This window comes from Nycticebus coucang, chromosome 18, assembly GCF_027406575.1.
Source record: "Nycticebus coucang isolate mNycCou1 chromosome 18, mNycCou1.pri, whole genome shotgun sequence".
Lineage (NCBI taxonomy): Eukaryota > Metazoa > Chordata > Mammalia > Primates > Lorisidae > Nycticebus > Nycticebus coucang.
The window spans coordinates 35,548,740-35,566,845 of record NC_069797.1 but is presented as its reverse complement, the minus strand read 5'-3'; the positions used below and the strand labels follow the sequence as shown (position 1 = coordinate 35,566,845).

The following is an 18,106-nucleotide window of genomic DNA, read 5'->3' as shown; positions in this document are numbered from 1 at the left end:
TCCTTTTCTTCTTCCTCCTCTACTTTGCAACTAAATGGCATTTTATTGTCTTCAGTTAATATTGTTCATATTTATTGTCTGAAACCCGGGCGTTAAACACCTTTGTACCTTTCATCTCTGTTTACTTTCCTTTATATCACTTCAGTCATCATTTCTCTTCTCAGGGCTCTGGGTGAACTTTGATACTTGTCAGAGGCAACTAGTCTAAGATACAGCCGGAAAGGATGGTGGGTCCCAGGTACAAACCACAGATCTTTGTTTTTAAAAAACCATAGATCACAGCTAAAAGGTGTGGCTTGTTTGGCTTTCTTATTGCCTACAATTAGACCTCCTGCTTATAATGAGACCTAATAATTTTTCTTTTAACTTTACATTTTTAAACAACTTTGAGAATAGACTGGAAAAATGCAAAAAACTCTTTTGAGTTTTTGTAAGTTTGAGTTTATAAAACTGTATCTACTCTCTTGCCAGACAAAAAAATAGTATTTGTTTTTTGCTATCTAATAATGGCAGTAAAAAGTTACTTGAAATGGTTTATTTCAATGACTTTTATTCTTTCCTACCTTCCTAGTTTCTATCTCATTTCATTCAGAAAAAAAAGAGACAGTGATATAATAGCTTTTCTCCCTCAAATTGCATCTTTGCCTTCCATCATAATGTTAAACATTAGAATGCCATTAAGAATTTTTTCAGGTTTGGCGCCCATAGCACGGTGGTTATAGCGCCAGCCACATACTGGGGCTGGCGGGTTCAAACCCAGCCTGGGCCAGCTAAACAACAATGACAACTGCAACAAAAAAATAGCCAGGCATTGTGGCGGGCCCCTGTTGTCCCAGCTACTTGGGAGGCTGAGGCAAGAGAATGGCTTAAGCCCACGAGTTTGAGGTTGCTTTGAGCTGTGACACTATGGCACTCTACTAAGGGCGACATAGGGAGACTGTCTCAAAATAAATAAATAAATACTTTTTTCCAGGTATATTAGCATTAATTTGATGTATTTACAAATGAACCAGAGTTACTTTATAGTAGAGCTATCTACGGTTGTCTTTAAATAGTGAACTGTCACAACACAATTAAAATGTAATTCAAGTCACCCGGCTTGGGCCTGCTTAAAATGTAATTCAACTCAGTTAAGTTTATATAACGCTTTCTAAGAGTGAATCTGTTGCATAATACACAGTGTAACTGAAACTTAGATTTTTTTTTTTTTTTAATAGAAAATTCACTCATAACACTTGTTACTCAAATGTAATTTCAAGGTACTGGTCAAAAATAGCCTTTACCAATTCACTGGCAGTTGGAAAGTAACATTTGAAGTAGCATATTTCAAACATCTGAGAAGGAATCAATCTGAAATACGGAAAAAAATTTGTCTAAATAAACCAAGAAATATGCATCCTAGTGGAAACAGAAGTCTAATCCCAAGACAACAGTTACTGACTATATGCTGATTCCCCCCCAAATTAGAATCTCTATTCTAGGTATTTCCTTTCACAATCCCAAACTTCTAAAGAATGATTTCTTTTTTTTTTTTTTTGAGACAGAGCCTCAAGCTGTCACCCTGGGTAGAGTGCTATGGCGTCACACAGCTCACAACAAACCTGCAACTTCTGGGCTTAATTAATTCTCTTGCCTCAGCCTCCCAAGCAGCTAGGGCTACAGGTGACTGCCACAACCCGGCTATTTTTTGGTTGCAGTTGTCATTGTTGTGTGGCAGGCCTGGGCTGGATTCGAACCCGCCAGCTCTGATGTATGTGGCTGGCACCTTAGCTGCTTAAGCTATAGGCACTGAGCCAAGAATGATTTTTTAAGAAGAAAAAAATTAATAGGGGGCTTGGCACCTATAGCTGAGCAGCTAGGGTACCGGCCACATACACCGGCGCTAGTGGGTTTGAATCCAACCCAGGCCTGCCAAACAACAATGACAACTATACAACAAAAAAATAGCTGAGTGTTGTGGTGGGAGCCTGTAGTTCCAGCTGCTTGGGAGGCTGACTGACACAAGAGAATCACTTAAGCCCAAAAGTTTGAGGTTGCTGTGAGCTGACGCCACGGCACTCTACTGAGGGCGACATAGTGAGACTCTGTCTCAAAAAAAAAAAGAAAAAAATAATAGGGACAATTTTAAATAAAGTCACGTGGATTTTGTGGCCACCCTGTGTAAGAAGAGATTGCCCATCTTTGACACTTCCTAATACATTGTCAGTTGGAGTCATCTGTACCCTGTTCCTCTGCCTCCACATTATTTTGAAGCAAATCTCAGATGTTACATTATTCCATCTGTAAATAATTCCATGTGCTTCTGTAAAAATTGAAGGTGTTTATAAAAACTATAACCACAATATCATTATCACGCCTAAAAAATTAACAAAAATTCCTTAATGTCATCAGATATCCAGGCAGTGCTCTCATCTCATATAGCCCCTATTGTCCGATAGTTATTGTTATGCAGTTTGTTTGAATTCAGATCCAAATAAGATTCTTACATTACGATTGGTCATTAGGCCTCTCACATATGTAGAGGTTTTCTCCTCTTTCTTTGTAGTCTTTTGTTGAAAAGAATGAGTCTTCCCCAAGACAGTTTAGAAAGTACAATCAAAAAAACAGAAAAGAAAAAGAACATTTCTAAAAAGCAAAGAATGAGTCATTTGTTCAGTGGGGTTTCCCACTGTCTGGACTTTGTTAATTGCACTCCCGGGATATCGTGTAACGTGTTGCTCTGTTCCTGTGTGCTCTGCGTGGAGGTTGTTAGATCTAGAGCAGTGTTTTTCTGCCTTTTTTTATTTCACAGCACACTTGAACCTATACTTAAGCTTTCGTGGCACACTTAAATTATGTTAATCAAAAAAAGTAAAACAAAGAATATATTTACCGTGCTTTAAACTTCTTTTGAAAATAATTTAATTAACAATCTTTAAAATTTTGGGTGACATACCTAAGATCCTCTCTTGGCACACCATGGCACACCAATCAAAAATCACTGAACTAGAGTCTTGACTGGATTCAGGATCAGATTTTTCCCACATTCTATTTCATAGATTGTAGTTACATTTTCATTAAGTGACTGGTTATCTCTCCGATTCATTCACTTATAAAAGTGTTTGATGCTCTGCAAATCACTGTAACTATTGAGAATTTGACACTCAAGCACGAAGCTATTGTATTTGGAGTAGGAATGAGAGGTCAGAGCCACATGTCCCTAAGCTACCCCATCGCTTCTCTCCTGGCTTCCTGAATTGCTTAAGAAACCTGAGCTAGCCAGGTGTGATGGCAAGTTCCCATAATTCCATATACCCAGGAGGCTGAGGTGAGAGGATTGCTTAAGGCTAGGAATTCAAGATTACAGTGAGCTATGATTGCAGCACTGCATTCCAGCCTGGGTCACAAAGTGAGATGTTGTCTCTAAACACAGAGAGAGAGTGGGAAAAGAGAGAAAAAGAAAAGAGAAAGGAAGGAAAGAAAGAGAGGGAGGGAGGAAAAGGAAGAAGGAAGAAAAGAAAGAAAAGTAAAGAAAGGAAAGGAAAAGGGAAAAGGAAGAAAGGAAAGAACCCTCCTGGGAATGCCAGGTAGGCCAGATTGCTGGAAAAACCACTGCTTTAAACACTTTGAAATAGAGAACTTCCAAACTAAAAGTTACTGGAATCTTCAGCAAACACCAGATCTTTTGGTGATATACTTGCAATTTTAGGGAAGGTAATTCTTTATTCTCTGGCACAAAAGACATAGTCTTTAATTACATAGTCCCAAAGTCTAAGCTGTCAGCTACTAATTGATTTAGAGTCTGTTTTTGAATATTTTTAGGATTTTTTCCCTCAAAGACAGAAATAACTCTCCTCCCTAGTTAGAAATGTAATAAATGGGGCGGTGCCTGTGGCTCAGTGAGTAGGGCGCCGGCCCCATATACCGAGGGTGGTGGGTTCAAACCCAGCCCCGGCCGAACTGCAATAAAAAAAAAAAAATAGCCCAGCGCCTGTAGTCCCAGTTACTTGGGAAGCTGAGGCAAGAGAATTGCCTAAGCCCAGGAGTTGGAGGTTGCTGTGAGCTATGTGATGCCATAGCACTCTACTGAGGGTGGTAAAGTGAGACTCTGTCTCTACCAAAAAAAAAAAAAAAATGTAATAAATGCCCAAAATAAAAATAAATATTTAGACAGGGCTTCTTCACCTCAGTTCCATGGGAATTTGGGCCCAGATTTTGTTGTGGGGGCTCCTCTGCAGATGGTAGGAGGTTTAGTAGTGTCCTTGGCCTCTGCTCACCAAATGCCAGTAGCTCCCCTCCCCTGTTGTGACAACCAAAACACATCTCCAGAGATTGCCAAAATTATTCCGAATTGAGAATCACTAATTTAAACAAATCAGGAAAAGTATGACAAAGAAGCCACCCGAGTTTGCAGGCTTTCCGTCCACAGGATACAGAAGGGAAGGTGCCAGATGGGGCCTGGAGCCGAAAGCCATAGGCAGAACTGGCATAAGTCCTTGGATTTTAAAGGCTGGAGCAGGAATAGACGAGACACTTTAGTGTTCTGTTACGGGTGTATAAACCCTACAGAAAGTCACGGGGATAGTGCTCAACTCAGGTAACTTCTGCATGAGCTGGGTCGTACCAGCACACAAGATTACAATACATGATGATAAGCTGACCCCTCCTGTGTGACATACGGCTGGCCTGAGTTGGGTCTGTGTGTGCTCTGTGTATGGTGATGGCTGTGCTGCAGGCAATCAGAATAAATAGGTGTGATAGAGGATTTTTAAACAAACGTTATATAGATTGAAGTTGCTAAAAAGTTACTTTTAACTTCATTTAGATCATGAAAGTCAATATAAAGTTTATTCTTTCTCTTACAGATCCAAACATCTCAGAATTACTTTTTTTTTAATATTATACCCAGAAAAATGTCAAAATTCTGTTAGGGTCACACATACTTTTTAACTTTGGGAAAACTAGAAGAGATGTTCTTTTAGATTTTAGTCATGCAGGGTCATTTAATTAAAAATGCAAGTTCTGTATAGTACCTTAACTTAAAAATTTTTTTTATATCAAAATATCAAGAGAGTACAAATATTTTTGATACATGGATTGAGGCTATAAATGTGCCCATTCTAGTGTTCATTGTACCTTTTAGGTGGGTTTTTGCCTCTCCCCTCCAACCTGCTTGATTTTGAGTGACTTCTACTGACCTGTGTGCTTGTGTGCCTATTGGTTAGTTCCCGTTTATCAGAGAGTGGTGGGTTTTTTCCATTCTTGAGATACTTTGGCTAGAATAATGGTCTCCAGTTCCTTTCATTATTGCAAAAGGTATTAATTCATCTTTTTTAATGTCTGAGTAATACTCTATGGTATACCTATAGCACCTTTTATTAATTTACTCATGAATTGATGGGCACTTGGATTGATTCTACGTGTTAGCGATTGTGAAGTGTGCTGCAATGAACATTCTTGTGCAAGTATCTTTTTGATGAAATTACTTCTTTTCTTTTGGGTAGATACCCAGCAGTGAATTGTTGGATTGAATGGTAGGTTTACTTTTAGTTCTTTAAGAAATCTCTATATACTTAGCCGGGCGTTGTGGCGGGCGCCTGTAGTCCCAGCTACTCGGGAGGCTGAGGCAAGAGAATCGCTTAAGCCCAGGAGTTGGAGGTTGCTGTGAGCTGTGTGACGCCACAGCACTCTACCGAGGGCCATAAAGTGAGACTCTGTCTCTACAAAAAAAAAAAAAAAAAAAGAAATCTCTATATACTGTTTTACACAGAAGTTGTACTAATTTGCAGTCCCACCAATAGTTACAAGGGTTCCTTTCTCTCTCTATCCATGCCAGCATTTATTGTTTTTGCACTTTTTAATAAACACCATTCTAACAGGAATAAGGTGATATTTCATTGTGCTTTTAATTTGCATTTTCCTGATGATTAGTGATATTGAGCATTTTTTCATGTTTGTTGGCCATTTGTCTACTTTTGAAAAACTTCAGTTCATGTATTTTATGCTTTTTAATGGAGTTTTTTTTTCTTGCTGATCTGAGTTTAAATGATGGTTATTGACCTTTTATTGGGTGTGTAAATTGCAAGTATTTTCTCTCATTCTGTAGGTTGTCTGTTTTCTCTGTTGATTATTTCCTTAGCTGTGAAGAAGCCTTTAATTTAATCAGATTCCATTTGTTTATTTTTGTTGCTGCTGTAATTGCTATTGAACTCTTAGTCATAAAATGGAGAAATCCCTGGAAACACACAACCATACAAAACTCAAACAAGAAGCAGCAGAGCTCCTGAATAGACCAATAACAAGCAGTGAGATTGAAGCAGTAATAAGTCTCCCAACAGCAGCAACAACAACAACAACAACAAAAAACCCTAGACCACAATGGATTTACAGCTGAATTCTACCAGACCTACAAAGAAATGGTACCTGTACTTCAGAAATTACTCCATAACATTGAGAAGGAAAGAATCCTGTCCAGTTCATTCTACAAAGTCAGCGTCACCTTGATACCCAAGCCAGGAAAGGACACAACAAAAAAACTACAGACTAATATCCCTTATGAATATAGACACAAAAAATCCTCAATAAAATGCTAGCAAGCCAAATTTAATAACGTGTCAAAAGAATAATCCACCATGACCAAGTGGGCTTCATCCCAGGGATGCAAGGATGGTTCAGTATATGTCAATCAGTAAACGTGATTCACCACATAAACAGAAGCAAAAACAAAGACCAGATGATCATCTAAATAGATACAGAAAGGCTTATAACAAAATTTAGCACTCTTTCATGATAAAAACCTTCAACAAACTTGGCATAGAAGGAACATATCCGAAAATTATAAAAGCCATGTCTGACAAACCCATAGCCAACATCATAGTGCATAGGAGGAAGTTGAAAGCATTTCCACTATGACCTGAAAACGACAAGGGTGCCACTGCCGCCACCTCTATTCAACATAGTGTTTGAAGTCCTAGCCAGAGCAGTCAGGCAAGAGAAAGAAAGAAAGGCCATCCAAATCAGAAAAGAGGAGGTCAGGGCGGCGCCTGTGGCTCAGTGAGTAGGGCGCCAGCCCCATATACTGAGGGTGGCAGGTTCAAACCCAGCCCCGGCCAAACTGCAACAAAAAAATAGCCGGGCGTTGTGGCGGGCGCCTGTAGTCCCAGCTACTCAGGAGGCTGAGGCAGGACAATCGCGGAAGCCCAAGAGCTGGGGTTGCTGTGAGTCCTGTGATGTCATGGCACTCTACTGAAGGCGGTAAAGTGAGACTCTGTCTCTACAAAAAAAAAAAAAAAAAAGGAGGTCAAACATTGCTTTTTGCTGATGGTATGGTTTTGTATCTAGAAAAACCCCCAAAACTCCAAGAAATTCCTGGAATTGATAAATAAATTCAGCAAAGTCTCAGGATATAAAATCAATGTACACAAATCAGTAGCATTTCTATATACCAATAACAGTCAAACTGAGAATCAAATCGAAGAAATACCATTCACAATAGCTACAAAGAGCACAAAATACCTAGGACTGTACCTTAACTTTATTATAAAGTAATATTAGGTGATTCAGTATGAAATGTCCAATTTCCTTAAGTACTAAGTTTGACAGATGGTATCTCTGACATTTCACTTTGACATTTCTTGTTTTATGTTCATTGCAAAGGTGCATCCTCATTCTTTCAAATGTGTATTTTGGCTTGTGGTTATCTTTCAAATTTTTTCTTTTTGAGCAGTTTTTATGAAACCATGTATAATCAAAAATATGTGTTATTTTCGAATCTGAGTTCCATTGTGGAAGCAATGCAGTGCAGACAGCTCAAAATGTCAGTGAAGCATCTGGGAAGGATGTGGCTTCCAGAATGAACGCACAGCACACTGATGGCTTGGGAAATCCCTTTCTGCTGATTTTGAAAATGAGCCATGTGGGCGACTTCAGACCAAGGTAGATAACGATGGGCTCAAAGCTGTGGTGGAAGCAAATCCTTCTCAACCTATGCGTGAAGTAGCAGCAAGGTTTGACATTGCTGTTTCAACAATATTGGACCATTTGAAATAAATGGACAAGATAGAGAAGCTGAATAGACAGGTTCCTCATGAATTAAACGGGTGTCAGAAGAGAAATTATCTCAGAGCTTGCCTTTCTTTGCTGTCATGACATAAAGGCAAACATTTCTACACTGTATTATCACGCGTGACCAAAAATGGACTCTTCATCAGTCACAAGTGTTAAACACAATGGGTGGATAAAGATGAGGTGCCGAAACAACAGTCCAAAACCAAATATTCACACAAAAAAGCTAATGGTGTCTGGGGTCCAGTGCTGGTATTATCCACTACAGCTTCATGAACCCTGGTCAGTCAATTACAGTGCGTGTCTACTGCAGCCAGTCGGACGACATGAGGAGGATGTTGTGATTAAACAGCCAAGACTCGTCAACCGAGACAGGCCAGTCCTCTTGCAAGACATTGCTCAGCCACATTTCACACAAACAATGCTGCTTAAACTGTAGAAGCTAGACGTGGAGACTCTTGTCATCTGCTACATGCACCAGCCCTTGCACCAACTCATGACTGCGTTTTCCAGGCTTCAGATCACTTTATGGAAGGAAAAATATTCAATTCCCACAAGCTGCAGGAAACACCTTTCCTGATTTCATTGCCCATTGCTCTCCAGGCTTCTTCGCTGCTGGCATACACAAGACAGCAAAGCTGTGTTAATAGTTGCGCATATACTTTGATTAATTGTACTGCTTGTTTGAGATATAATAAATGAAACTTTTCATTAGAAATAAGACAGTTCATATTTAATGACCTACTGTAAAGTTGTCTGTTGGTGCTTCATGGAAGGTGGGTCTTATGATTAAGGGCAGACGGTGTGAAGGAGTAGGGTTAAGTGTGGGACACGAGACTGGATTAAAACAAGAGCTAATAAAGGGAGAGATGCTTACCTTTACTCATTTCAGACAAAGTGTTTCATGACATAACATTAGCATATTAAAGAATAAACCTCTGTTAGAATGTGCACTCATGGGCGGCGCCTGTGGCTCAGTCGGTAAGGCGCCGGCCCCATATACCGAGGGTGGTGGGTTCAAATCCGGCCCTGGCTGAACTGCAAACCAAAAAATAGCCGGGCGTTGTGGCGGGCGCCTATAGTCCCAGCTGCTCGGGAGGCTGAGGCAAGAGAATCGCTTAAGCCCAGGAGTTGGAGGTTGCTGTGAGCTGTGTGAGGCCACGGCACTCTACCGAGGGCCATAAAGTGAGACCCTGTCTCTACAAAAAAAAAAAGACCGTGCACTCATTTTACTCTAAGACCTCACTAATGTTATTTACCCGCTCGGCATCAAGGCAGCTTTCTTTACCTGAACTCCTGATACAGATGCAGACATGGGTGCATTACCTGTCCCGCTCACTGTTCTCTGTGGAATTGCTTCCTTGCCGTGTCCCGCAGATTGACTACTTCAACAATCAGATCATTGTGGACCTCGTGGAGCAGCAGCACAAAGGAATCATTGCCATCCTAGATGACGCTTGCATGAATGTTGGCAAAGTCACCGATGAAATGTTCCTTGAAGCGCTTAACAGTAAATTGGGCAAACATGGTCATTTTTCCAGCCGAAAGGTACTGTGTTTAACCATACCTCCCTTTCCTTTTAATGTGTGTGATGTTCCTCATTGTTTAAAGGTCTTGATATGTGGGTTAAAAGAACGTCCACCTAAATAAGAAAAGAAGGCCATAAGCAATCATTAAGTGTATCATTAGATCCTGCCTCTGGTTTTTAGTCTGACAAGATTGATAAAATTGTGTCATCCAGGAGAGGGAGCTCCAGACTATCCAGTTTTCTAGAAATGGGGAAGTGAGCGTGGTTCTTTAGAAAGCATGATGTCATTTGTAACCAATAGGTGCAGAGTCCTTGTTCGCGTGCTAGAATTTTACTCCTGCATCTGATGATTCTGGCACAGAAAATAGCTTTTGTCCTTGACTTTTTACTGTAATCCTTAGTTGCAAAATGTGTGTGCTCGACCTTAGTTTTTTAGATTATGTGATTTGCTAGAAAACAGACATTCTAGTTGTAATTCTTATTATTACAGGAAAATTCATTCACTAAATAAAAGGATATATGTTTTAATTCCACATTTTTTACGATCTAAAAATGTCCTGAACCAGATCACATTTCTGTTAATAATTGGTGGCAACTGTGGTTATCAGATCTTTGTGCTGTGCCTTGCATACAGTATATTTGCCATTAGTATTTGTTCAGGGAATCTGTGTTAAAAGAGGGGCATATCATTATCACCCCTGAGACTTTCCTATAAATATAATCTTGTGTGGCAACCATAAGCTGAAGGGAAAACAGGTCCCCTGCTCCTTCACATCCATAAAGAAAGGGCAAACATTTCTGCTCCTCTGTAATTTCATATAAATCTGTGACAAGCTGCCATTTTTTTTTTTTGGCATAAATAAATCTGTTTTCTAACTTTGTCCTCTTTGAAATTATGTAATCAGAACAGGGAAATTCTGCAATTAACTAGATAATGCCCAAATCATCAAGAAATAGATCACTGGCTCGTGTTTATTTTAGGCCAGTTATTTCTAAAATATTCTCCTTGATCTGTTACTGAGGATTGACTTGTAACCCTGCTGCAGGTTGGCTTTCAGATACTGCAGTCTGATCTTTCATCTTGGGGTTCTGGGTGAGAGGTTTTCCTTTAGTCACTCCCATTTACAACACTAGACCTAGTAAGGGCCTGTCATTTTCCAGGTGTAATCCTAGGTGCTGGAGACGGAACAGTGAGCAAAGTCAGAGGCAAACAGCTTAGAACGCTGCTTTTAAAGACTTAGCATGATTACACAGCACATGTCCTACTGTGGAAGGATAGTTTATAAGCACCCTTTGTAATCATGATTCGAGTTTTGGAGACTCACCTAGCATTGTGCCTACCAGGTGGTGGACACTCATTCAGTGTTTTTAAAGTTGAATAGCTCACAGTCACACCAAATAAATCTTATTTAAATCTTGATTTAAATAAATAGCGATGAGTCTCACATGAGAAATCAAATCCACCTCATTTTGATATCTTTACCTTGGCCATTTGTATACAGGAATTAAAATTTATCAGCCAAATGTTGGAAATACAATCTCATTCTTAAGAGTAACTGTACATGCTACCTTTAACTAGGGATTTCATAGGAAATGCTAATGCTAAACAGGAATATATCTGTGGAGACGGTGTTTTTTCTATTTTTAAATTGTGGGAGCCCGTGTTTCCCAACTGTGAGACCAAGTGGCTCGCTCTTTCTTTTGGCATCCCTGGGGCAAGTACTGAGATGGGGATTTTTAAAGTGTGTTCTTGTCTGGGATTTTTGCCCAATGAAGGAAAGAAATGCAACAGCCAACTGTCAGGATATTTTAATCACTGTGAATCTTCTTGTTAAATAATGCTGTTGTCCTATATGTTGAGCCAGGTACCGTTTGCTTTTGGTGACTGATTAACTAGATTTATTGGCATATTAAGTAAGAGGCTTCTGGCCTGTAGCAATTACTTTATTCGGGGGCTAAACTGTTTCTTATGCATCAAGGTTGGCATAGGGCATGGAAACAATCCAATAAAACATAAAGTTATTATTTGAAATATTAGCAACATAAAAAGTTAAATGATAAATACGTAACTTTTATTACCCCCAAAAGTAAAGAAAAATCTAAAACCTTTTGTGTTTACATCAGTTAAGGCTTTGCAATATCGAAATGTAAGAATATTCCATAGGGATAGACATCTGTTTGGTCCTCTTCCTTTGGGGGGGGTGTAAATAAAAGGGTTTTGTAAAAGGAGTCAGTGAGAAGGCGGAGAGAGGGGTAAGGATGTCGGAGACACCGCTGCATGGGAGATGCTTTGGTACCTTAGTTCATTACACAACCACTCTGAGGAGACAGCGTGAATAGATAGTAGAGCCCAGATTTGAACCTGAGAAGTCGGACTTAAATTTCCTATAATTACTCACTTGTCAAATAAATACTGATTATTCCTTTAGCGTTCTGATTATCAGTGTAGAACCCACCATCCTGCTTGGAATTATTTGTCATCTGACATTAGAAACTTAAGTGGGTTTCTCTGTGTAACGGCATTCAGTGCTTCCGGGATTCTTAAGAGCGTAAGAGCTCTGCGTAAGAGCCTGTAGGGTGCCAAGTGATCCTTCACGGGAAAAAGATGTCCAGGTGCTTCTGTAACAAGGAAGAAGGTAGAAAGTTATGGGTACTGCCAGGGCTACATGAAAACTGCCTTTCTGTAAACTCATTCTTTTCAGTAGAGCTATAGAAGGTTGATCTTCGGTGCAGTGATCAGACCTGAGCAGGAGTCCCAGCTTAGCAAACAGATGGGTCAAGCTACTGTGCACACAGGAGAGCACAGACATGGGTTTGGTCCCAGGGTCCTTCCCAGGACTACCACTTACTAGCTGTGCGATCTTGGGCCAATTACTTAATCTCTTTGAACTTCGGTTTCCATGTATGTAAAAAATAGATCGTAAAACTTACCTTAAATGTGGCTCAGTCGGTAAGGCGCCGGCCCCATATACCGAGGGTGGCCGGTTCAAACCCGGCCCCGGCTGAACTGCAACCAAAAAATAGCCGGGCGTTGTGGTGGGCGCCTGTAGTCCCAGCTACTCGGGAGGCTGAGGCAAGAGAATCGCTGAAGCCCAGGAGTTGGAGGTTGCTGTGAGCTGTGTGATGCCACGGCACTCTACCGAGGGCCATAAAGTGAGACAGAGACAAAAAAAAAAAAAAAACAAAACTTACCTTAAATGTCAGTGCTGAGGATTGACCCGCGCTAAGATAGCAGCCGAGATTTATGTGTCATGAGATAGTAGAAGTCTGTTTCTTTCTCAGGGACCCACATTTCTTCCAGCTCTGGGCTTCCATCCCCTCGGGACGATCCTGTGCATCCAACGAGTGGAAGGAGGGAAGAAAGTACCAAGAGGGATCGTCCACTTGCTAGCGTTGGCCTGGGCTGGCCACATTTCACTTCCAGTGTGCAGAACTGTGTTACTTGGCCAAATCCACCTGCAAGAGTGCTCCGGAAATGTAGTCTAGCTGTGCAGATTTCTAGTGAAAGTTCACAGTCTTTACTATGTAAGCTGTATATTTAAATCAAATCCCACACAGTGTGATTTCATGATTTGTGACATTACTATCATCTTATATTAAGTTGGAATATGTTTTTAAGGAAGTTAAAATGTCTTATTCAGAATAATCTCTTTCTTAATTTCTTAGGTCTGTGCCTCAGACAAAATTCTGGAGTTTGATCGAGACTTTCGAATCCGACATTATGCGGGTGATGTAGTGTGAGTGTCTTATTTTGATACCTAACATGATTTGCATGCAACCTGACTTCAGAAAACAGAACCAGGGAAAATATAAATTTTTTTTATTCATTTGTGTTTTTTCAGTCATTTATTTATTTAAAAAAAAAACGGCATGACTTCATTCATTCTTTGCTTTTCAACCATTTCTTGAGCGCATACTGTGTGCCCACACATAGTCCCTGGGATAGTCAGCACTCAGTAAAAATCAGCTGATGGGTCATTAAGTCATAGGAATGTGTTCAGAACTGTGATAGAGAAATGAGTGAGATGGTCCTTGCCCTCAAGAAGTTGTTCAGTGGAGGATACAGCAGGCACATCACAAGTCATTATAGTGTAGATGTTAAACCAGAGAGGCACAAGGTGTGGAGGCAGGGAGAGCCACACTGAGCCCTAAAAGCCCAAGAGAGTCAGTCAGAGAAATGAATTGGGACGAGGGGACAGATAAGGGAGAGTGTTCCAAGTAGAAGAAACAGCTGGCACAAAAAGACCTGGAGGCGAGAATTACCCTTCTATATGATGTAAGTAGTTGGGTAATTATATAAGCAAAAATCAATTCTACTGTATTATTTTCCAAATATTATTTGAAAAAGTAAAATTCTTACAAGCCGTATTTTTGTTAAAATATGATAAAAGTAGAAAATATTAAAAAAAAAACTAAAAAATGTAAGTACCTTAGTATGTTAGGTTCCAAGGGCTGCTTTAACAAATTACCACAGACTGCTGACTTAAAACAACAGAAACTTATTCTTACACAGTTCTGGAGTCCAGAAGTTCAAAATCAAAGTGTCAGCAGGGCCGAACTCCCTCTGGCGGTTCCTTACTTTCTGCAGCTTCTGGTGGCTGTGGACATTCCTTGGCCGTGGCCTCATCACTGCAGCCTCCTTCTCCAGGGTCCCATTGCCTCCCCTCCTCTTCTGTGTGGAATCTCCCTCTGCCTCGATCTTAAAAGGACACTGAAAGTGGCATTTAGGGCCCATCTGAATATGGTAGGATAAGCCTCTCCTCTCAAGATCCATAATATAATCAGATCTTTCACCATACTATGTAACATTGCCAGGTTCCAGGGAATTTGATGTGGATGTCTTTAGTTGAAGGAGCATTTTTTTGCCTGCTATGTTTGGTACATTTTCACTGTGCACAGAGCCCTGTTCATCATCATCTTATTATTTAAAGCACACTTTTCCTTGTTTCTTACATTAGGAATTCTTTCCATGTAAGCCATTACAAGAAGAGATTCTACAAACAAAAAAAAGAACGATCATCTCTATAAATGCTGAAAAGACATTTGAAGAAATTTTAGTAGCCGTTCCTGATATAAATTAAAATTCTAGAATTGTAAACTAATATGGCTCAAAATGATCATCCCATCTGTCAAACTAACCATTAATATGGGAATGGCACCATTTTCTACTTGTTCTGGTCGTGTTCCCAGGTTCCAGAATATTAAAGAGGGAAGATTCAATACCATACAGATATCTCCCTCTGAAAATCCAAGCCTCATTGACAGCTCAGAATGGCACAAATGCAGAGGCTGGACAGGGGCTTCCGAGATGAAGACATTTCTGCAGAATGCGTAAAATTGTTACCCAAGGTCACATAGAAAGTTTATGGAAGAACTCAGATAATAACTAGGTTTCCCTACTCCCATTTCGGAACTCTAACTGACCCCTGTGAGGGAGATGCAGTGCTCAGACTTCCATTCTCTCCTGACGCCCTTCAAATCTTTTCTTTTCTGGATCTTTACTGATATCCTCTGTATGCTCAATACTTTACAAGGTGTGGTGACTGGCCACAAAGAGCTTTCCAAGTATGATGCATGCATACATACATGGTTGTATGTGTATTTATACACACATAATCACGTATACATGCATATGTAATAAAAATGGTCCAAGATAATTGCTATGTATGTAATAGCCAGTTTGTCAGAATTTAGAGTAAGGACACGGTATAATGGTTCTAGCTGTGTGCGATAAACCCAGGAGGCCAATGCTGGTCTTTGGTTGCTAGGAATTATTTTTATAGGGAGAAGTGGGAAGGGTGCTAAAAAATATTCAAGAAATAGCAACTAGGTCCATTTGATTGGAGCGTGTCTTTTTTTGTAGCACAGAATTAGAAATGCCTAGAAAAGTATCTTGAGATCAATTCACACTGAATCTTGAAAGCCAAAATAGGACTTTGAAGTTTAAATTGTGTGGGTAAGAAGGGATTCAGTCAAAGGTGACCAGAAGGTGTTAAGAAGACCTAAGCTGGGCCAGGCAAGGACAAATTTTGGATGTAGTGACCTTGAAGTGTTTGTGGGCAACACAGCCTGAAGGAACTTTCTTGCAGAATTAGATATGTAAGTCAGGCAGTCAGGGTTAGACATCTGGAGGTTGCCCGCATTGACGGGATTGTCAAGGAGGAGACAGCGACAGACAGAAGAGCAGAACTTATTGTTTCTTCACCCTCCTCCGTCTGTCTCAACTACCCAGCGTCCCTGATTACCCTTCTGCCCTCAACCCTGAATTTGCTCCTTCTGGAATCCACGCTAGTCTCTAGAGCAGCATAGGCCTTTTCCCACTCTTCTCACAACTGCGGTCTTAGCTGGACTTGCAGACCATACCCATTTCCCTTCCTCCAGCCTCCTCGCTTTCTCTCCGTGACACCCATGCGTGCTCCTGCTTCCATCCTCCATTCAGTCCATTCCCCTGTGTGACCTACCTGCCTTTTTTCTCTTCTGCTTATCCAATTCTTACCATCCTTTGCAGTTCTTCTCGGATTCTTTTATCCCACCCTGAACATTGAGTGAACCTTAGGCAAGTCACTTGACCTCCCTACGGATGAGACTTTAGTTCCTGTATGTTGCTGTTTTGCTTTTATCTTAGGAAGGCTGGATGATAATACAGCTGTCTTTTTAAAAGTCATCTTCTTGAGGTAAGCAATAAACCAGTAGAAAATGATCATCTTAATCATAACGATGGTACTAATGTTTGCTCTCCTTTAGAAGCATAGAAGCAATGTCCTTTCTATTTAGTAGGTAAATTTGGTATCCTTGAACACAGCACAAGGTGGAAACTATCAGCTAGATGAGTGATTATATAACTAGCAGTAGAAAGGCTTGTGGACTCCTAGAAAAGCTTAAATGTGTCTCTTGCTTGGTGAATAATGTATGTTTTCTGTATTTTTTCCCCTATTAGTTATTCTGTCATTGGTTTTATTGACAAAAATAAAGACACTTTATTTCAAGATTTCAAGCGCCTTATGTATAACAGGTAAGATTAAAATTTTATTAATCATCTCTCTGTTCAGCTCTCTGACACATATATTACATAAATAGATGCACATGATTATTTTATGATCTAAAGAGTGGCAGATTTTCTAGTTCTCTTTATCATACTTAATAATGAAGTAGTTATTTTATGTTATTTTATGATTGTAACACCGGTAAACTCAGGGCAGGAACCTGTTTCTAACACGATTCACTTCCATTTCCCTTGGGTTGCCTTGGTTTCTATGTTCCCTGCTGCCAGACTTCTGACATCCCAACCAGTGTGCTCAGCAGTCCTCAGGCCGGGCCGGTAGTGATGGGAGAAGTGCCAGGTGACTTCTAGCCCAGCTGAAAGCTTTGCACACTCAGATTTCCACTATAGTGTATTTGTCCCCAGATAAGAGACCACTCTGATATCAGAGTGACATCTAGTGTCAGAGAGGACTGATTGTGACAGAGCAAATAGAATCTTCTCACAAACCAATAAAACATGAAAAAGTTTTGCAAAATAAAACCGGGCAAATAACAAGTTTAAACTCAGTATGCACACTTTGGAGAAAAGATGTGGGAGGAGAGAGAGGATTCTTGGCCAGCTTCTTATAAGTCAGAGAACTGTATTAACTTCTTTATTATGGCTACTAAGTCATTTGGTCAGTAGTTTATCAGAATGTATTGAGCACCTTTGAACTTCACCCTTTTCTGTGCTGTAGGCTACAGCTGTGAAAAAAAATTTAGACCAAGTCCCTGTCCTTGTGCAGCTTATAGTTGAGTGACAATTAATAGGCCAAGAAACAACTTTCAGGTTACGACAGGTACCGTGCAGAAAAATTAAGTAGCTAAGAGATTGAAGGGATTACAGATAGGGCCACCAGAACAGGCCTCTTGCTAGATGTGACATTTGAGCAGAGCCTGAAGGAGTGAGGGAAGGAGCCATGCAGGCAGGTGTCCAGAGAAGAAGCATTCCAGACAGAGAGAAGAGCAAGTGCTGAGGCTGGAGGGTGGGAATGAGCTTGAATTACTGACGACAGGAAGACCAGCAAGAAGGCCAGGGCGGCTCAAAACAGTGAGGGATGGGGAAGGTGCCAGGGAATGAATTGAGATAGGTGAATAGAGCCTAGATCATAAAGGGTCTGTGTGCTCAGGTAAGGAAGAATATGGAGGGAAGCCACTGGAATTTATGATGTGATGTTATTTATGTTTTAAAGATACCATTGGTGCTGCTGTGTAAAACACATACTGTTATATAAAGGGGAAGGGTGGAAGTAGGCCAGTTAGGAGGCCAGTTTAGTAATCTATACTGAGACTTTGATGTAGTGACAGAGATGATGAAAGTGGCCACATTGGGTGATATTTTGAAAGTAGAGTCAATAAGATTTGCTGGTGAATAGGATTTGTGATGTGAGAGAAAGACAGAAATCAAAGGTGATGCCTGACCCTGATACGGGGAGACAGAAGAAAAGCTGATTGGTTGGGGGAAATCAGAAGTTTTATTCTGGATGTGTTATGTCTGAGGTGCATATTGGATAC

General features: G+C 40.4%; 1 protein-coding gene across 1 annotated transcript in view; it reads left to right on the top strand.

Moving 5' to 3' along the window:
- MYO1D (myosin ID) overlaps positions 1-18,106 on the top strand; it is a 378,012-nt gene that overhangs the window by 122,784 nt on the left and 237,122 nt on the right. The window contains exons 11-13 of the mRNA XM_053568857.1: positions 9,421-9,591; positions 13,238-13,308; positions 16,509-16,583. Coding sequence (XP_053424832.1) covers positions 9,421-9,591; positions 13,238-13,308; positions 16,509-16,583 — 317 coding nt within the window. The remainder of the gene's footprint in view (positions 1-9,420; positions 9,592-13,237; positions 13,309-16,508; positions 16,584-18,106) is intronic.